Source organism: Perkinsus marinus (genome assembly GCF_000006405.1).
Source record: "Perkinsus marinus ATCC 50983 genomic scaffold scf_1104296942060, whole genome shotgun sequence".
NCBI classification, from domain to species: Eukaryota; Perkinsozoa; order Perkinsida; family Perkinsidae; genus Perkinsus; species Perkinsus marinus.
In genome coordinates, this window is record NW_003212281.1 from 112,078 (window position 1) to 118,043 (window position 5,966).

At 48.5% G+C, this 5,966-nt stretch overlaps 1 protein-coding gene across 1 annotated transcript; it reads right to left on the reverse strand.

Moving 5' to 3' along the window:
• Nucleotides 1-963: 963 nt before the first annotated feature.
• Nucleotides 964-2,232, reverse strand: Pmar_PMAR007148 (cellular nucleic acid binding protein, putative; the record flags this gene model as incomplete). The annotated part of the gene is made up of 1 exon (XM_002781500.1): nt 964-2,232. One exon carries the CDS (start codon nt 2,230-2,232, stop codon nt 964-966), a length of 1,269 nt encoding a protein of 422 aa, XP_002781546.1.
• Between the last annotated feature and the right edge of the window lie 3,734 nt (nt 2,233-5,966).

Sequence of the window (5,966 nt, forward strand, 5' to 3'; positions counted from 1 at the left end):
TTTGACGGATATCTTCACCAGCTGCTAGTCTCCCTTCAAAGCCCGGACCGATATCGATCCAACCCTCGTCACTTACTTCTTTCAAGTAAGGACGGATGAGTTGCTTTGGGTCACTGGGCCGTTTCTCGGCATAGTCTACAGTCGGAATATCTTTCTCACGGTCAGGTACACGAGAGAGGATACCGCTGAGCTTACGATCTACCCAATTCGGCGTTGCTCCCGAGGTAGACAAGATCTCTCTAGGTCCATCGCTTAAGACATATGGTTCATCTGTGATGCGGCAGATTTGCACCGTAATCTCTTTGGTCTCAGTTTGTGAGTCACTCCCTCGACTACGCTGCTCACTCGTTGCTTTACGCCAAGCTTCTCTCGGTATCTTGGTGGTTCTCGATCGGATGGATTCCCTCGTGCGATTACCGCGACCGCTTCTCCCTGACTTTGCGTAATTGTGAAAGTGCTCTTCCAGGTCAGTGAGCTCTTTCTCACTTTTATCCGATCTAAAAGCCAGCGTGACCCCAATGAGCGACAGAGCCCGTCGCCCGAGCAGAACTCGCTCGGAGTGGCCAGTTCGGGATTCTACAACGATGAAAGGTAGGTGATAAACCCGATCACTTCCATCGCTCTTCCACAGTTTCACCGGGATGATCGCTTCTCGTTGTGAGACTTCCGAATTGCTGTCGGCGTAGATCAGACGGACTGGCCTTAATGTGTTAGATACGGCAGCGAGCCCTTGGTCTTGGAGTCGATTCACCAAATCCACAGATATGACCGAGCAAGCAGCTCCAGAGTCCAAGAGCACCTCAGAAGGGAATAACCCAACGCCGCCAAGATCACATCGAACAGTAGGGGCGTGATCGTCTTTATCGATTGATTGAATATAGCGGTGGTCGTGAGATCCATTCAGTAACTCGGAATAGGCAATGTGGATCTCGACCATCTCCTGCTTCGCAGCCACTTCTGGGTTCATTCCGTCGCTGGTCTCTTGCTCTCTGAGGGGTCCTTCTGCTGTCGCCGTCCGTGATCGCGGTTCGAGGGTGTTTTCTTTTCAGGGCATAATCGAGCAATATGGCCTTTGCGCTTACATACTCGACAGTCGATATCAGGGCATACTGCCATCATGTGCCCGCTTCGCTTGCACGCTGTGCATTCGATGCCTTGGGGAACTGGACATGAAGCACGGATATGCTGATAGCTTCCGCATCGGTAACAGTACTTTGCATTGGAGTTTCTGGACGATATGCGGTTATCTCGCTCACCGTTAGCGTTCATGTTCTTCTGTACCTCCCGCTTCGTTCCAGAACTCGTTTGCTCAGATAAACGGAAGAACTCGGCAGTATCGGCGAGGATATCAACTGGAGTAGAGTAGATGTCGGGCCCGTAAAACTGGTCGAGTCTTCCCTTGAGCCAAGTTGGTATACCGCTCAGAATGCGTTGACGATATTCCTTGTCAGATAGATCTCTGCCATCCGAGATAGCCTGGCCACATTCTCTCACTCTTGAGAGAAAGGCCGTGACTGTCTCCTCGTGTCTGAGGACCAGATTCTCGAATCTGTGGATCGTCCTTCCCTGAGACCAACACCGAGAATATCGAGCACTGAGAAGCCGGAGAAGTTCCTCAGCAGCATCCTCAGCTTCCTCGTTGATATTTCTCATGCATTGCTGAGCATAAAGGAGCTCCACTCCCTCTAGACAACGCATGATAAACAGGCAGGCATTCAGTCCAGTAAGGCGGTAGGAGACCGCAGCAGTTCTCGCACGGCTTGACCACTCTTCGAAGGTCTGCTGAAGCTTCTCAGACTTCGCTACTGACCATGGACAACCTTGTGGAAGCTGGAGTCGATAGACGGGGATGTTGGCGCTCGCCTTTCCGCTCGAACTTTGGTCGCCGGATTTGTGTTCCCAGTGCTTCAGGGAAGTTACTATCGAGCTCAATAAAGCATCATATTCTGTAGATCCATCGATAAGGGGGCTGATACTCAATTCGTTGTAGCTCTGGACGGTCTTCAAGGATACAGCTAGGGCCAGCACATAACGGGATTGGCCTTCCTCTCCGTATCCAATGTCACGTAGAGCCCAAGCTATCCTCTGATAAAGCTTGTAGACGCAGTCCTCGTACTCTTCAGCATCGATACCAGTTTCACTCTTTGTGACACTGCTAAGAGTGTCCTTCGCTTTCTTCAAAGTAGTGGCTAGCCTCTTGGCAACACGTGCTATCTCGCTGGAAATTCTCATCGGTCGTACTCCCCGATCGCTCTCATCGAGTAACCAATCTCCAAGCCCATGGACAATCTCACATATGGATGGCGAGGGTGGGTCATCAAGGTCGTAGGACGCTAAGTGCGGGCTCACAAGGTCCTCCGCACTCCAGTGACGGTGGGGTGCCGGCCAGCCCAAATTCCATCTTCATGGTTTTGCTGAGAGGCAAGCGGCTCTGGGGATACTTACGGATATTGGCGAAGGGTGGGAATACTCGTCGTACAAGATGCTGATATTGTCAACTCATCAGTGGCCCACTAATAGTGGGGGTAGAGGATCCGCTCCGAGGAAAAGTCGGAGAAGGGTAAGAAATGGTCTCGTAAGATGGGAACTTGAAGCTCTCATCCGTATGGTCCCTTTACTATCGCATATTTCGGTAGTATCGATCCTATAAGTCATGCCGGTCTGAAGAATCGAGTGGCACTCCGCCTCCCTTGTATGCACTCACTCTCTGTTGCCAATCCAGTAAGTTCATCAAAGTTATCGCCTCTGATACCAAGTCAGGTTGGGCTGTGGCACAAACCCTTCATCAGATGATCTGTGATGAAGGTGTGGCTAGACAGTCTTACTTAGGCTTTTAGTTCTTGACCAAGGATTATTGACGAAAAGAAGTGGTTGGTGACACGAAGATTGGAATTCAATGGTCATCCCATTGCCACCTCGGGGGGAGGATTCCTCCCGGAGGAACTCAAAGCCATCGAGATCCTTATGCTGTTGTCCGTGGTGCATTTTGAAGTCTTGATAAGTTCCGCTGTCCCGTGCAACAGCTGTGGTTATACTACTCCGTACCTCGCGACTCGACGGTTGAGTCGACGTCGTCGACTCTTCACCAGTGGCGAATCACCACTCTCTCCAGCTATCGTTTGTCGTGGTCATATGAAAGCTCCATCCGGTCCGTTTGCTTCACAGGAGTCTCGTGAAATTAAGGATGCTGTTCTCGAAGCGTTAGAACCACCAAGTTGGTGGGAATCCCACCGTGGGACAATATGACTGCTGATGCGTATACGAATGAGGTCCGTGATGGTCAAGATATAACTCTCCGAGAGTTGGCTGATGTTTGGTAGTTGCGTCGACGCGCTGTACGAGATGAACAAGTGCTCCGACGGATAGTACTAGGAAGGTCAAACTTGAAGAAGGTAGGGAGACTATTGAGTATGTCCTGAATTTACGTGCTGGTCATAGTGACTAGTTACGGGCGGGAGTGTGCTGGATTCAGCAGATATCGATAGCGAGAAGTGAGAATGTTGGAGCCACTTAAAGACACAAAAAATGTCCTCTAATGGAGGACCTCCATGGTTGTTCCGTGCGTGTGATATAGCTATGCATCTAGTGTCAATCTAGTATGCTGGTCTGGTACTCTTGAACTTCCATAGATCAAACAACTTACATGACGGTGTTGTTAATCTCAGGTTCTGCGTGAGATTAGACGGTGTTTCGTTAGCTCTCTTCAACTGAAACCGTCATACACACGAGTGTTCAGTGGCCGTTTCCCTCAGTTGTGATTCTCATTTCCGCTACTGCAATGCAGATTCTGCTACTGCATGATGCGGCCCGTATATCAATGAGGAGCGTCCACCGAATCAAGTTCACAGCCCGTGAATCACAGGGGAACCTTGTGGACCTCGACTCGAGGTCCTCGAGTTCTGAGTCATAACTCGAGTCGCCTCGCAGCGAGTGATAACTTATAACACCAACTCATAACTCCGAATTCAACACATTTGAGAGCCCGTATCATACGAGTCGTATGTGAAATGATGGGGAAAAGGGTGAGAATTATTTCTTCGTAAAATGTGGCTTCCGAAAATACTCACATGAAATGAAAGGCGAGAGATAGTAATTCTCGAAGGAATGATGGGTTGCGCCTGTCTGGAAACATCGAAGACATTCTCTTAGCTGTATAAGAAGGATTTCTCATTTCCGATATAGGATAGTTACTTGGTACACACAGATGGGCCAGTACTCAGTTGCGGTTGTTAGCCGAAACACACCGCCTCCAGGGTGTCTGAGAAACTTTCCACAGAAACTTTCTCAGAAAATTTCCGCGAAAGTTTCCAAATTTTTCCGCGAGTGAAATTTTTCAGGAAACTTTTGCTGAGTGTGCATTTTCGATGTTAGAGACCTTTTATTCATCTCATACAGCCTCATGATTGTTAGAATGAAAGAGTCGCTTAGCTACTCTGACCCAGCATGCCTCGAATAAAGGAAATACCTCGCTTCATGTTAAAACCTCAAGTACTGGGCGGAGAATCTCGATTTAGCCAGACCTCTTAGAGAATAATTGTTTCACACTAGATTACTCAGTATGTCTTCCATAGGTGGGCAGTCTTTCGCGGGCCCTGGCCAGGCGAGACAGTCAGGGACTTTGATCCAACATGGAATGGCAATGACATTACCATTGTCAGCTGATGATTGGCTCAAAATGAGCCGCTCAATGTATATTCTACACTGAGCCATCCCAACTTCTACAATATAGAATCTTTCCAATGAAAGTTTGAATGGCAGCTCCCACTTCAAAGCCTTTCCAAAGGGAGTCTACTGATTTCAAACTAAGTAGTCCTCCGAATCTAAGCTAGGGGTGGAATACGATGATCTAGAATCCCGTCATGTGCAGCGCGGCGCCACTGGCGTCATGATGCAGCATAAAGGAGTAATCGAACAAGTTACTGTTGACGGTCGCCGGTATATGAATTCACTCGCACATGTGACCAACACGATCGGCGGCAAAGTTCGTACTAGTTGATTTAGCAAACAGGAAGTTCTCAAATGCAATATGATGCCCACGGAGGCTTGCAAGAATGAATTGTGTCAACGCATTTGCTTTTAATTTCGCGAATATCCCTTCCCCACCAATTGTGAAACTTTCCGAAACTTTCGGAAAAATTCTCGGAAAGTTTCCTCTGAAACTTTCCGGCATTTTGGAATCCCTTTTCCGACACCCTGACCGCCTCCGGGGTTGGGGACTATCAGTCAGAGCTCCGCACTGCCTCCGCTCAACACGGCTCTCCTAGGCAATGGTCCGAGAGTACCATCGATGAAATCGTTGATCATGAAAAGAGCCGTGCGTGGCTGGTCGATGGGTACGAAATGGCCAGCTTGGTATACCTATAAGGGAAGTGCTGTAGAATGTTGAGTTCTTAATACTCTGAAGAAGCCAAACATTCCCTTTCTCTTCCAGCGGATACTGCGGAGTGAACCAATATATTCAGCATACTCAATCACTGAATCAACCTGAGGCTTGAAAGATTGGAAGCAGGAAAATATGTATCAGATCATTGAATGATCATCTCTTGATCGGCAGCAAACACGCCTACTGGGTATTCATAACGGGGAGCTTTGAGGAATTCATCACGCCCTGGCCAATCCATCGCATCCGCCACATGCTCGTAACCAATCCAGTTACATTGGTAATCTTGATCTCCGGCATATAGAAGAACCTTATCGAGGAGCTAGCAGTTAGCTGCTAACTCGAAATGAGATAAACCTCACGATCCAAAGAGTCACACTGATGCATCGAAGATATTCCAACTCAATGCCGGCTACAAAGCAATCAGTGCTATGTCCAAGCAAAGTCCGTTGCCAAGAATATTGTACGTATTATTCTCATATTGGGCATGGATTGCTTCAATCATGAAACAACATCAGGCAGCAGCAGAATGGACATCACTCATGAAAGTCGAGTTCAACATCGGTTGGCAGCCTGTCAATGGCAG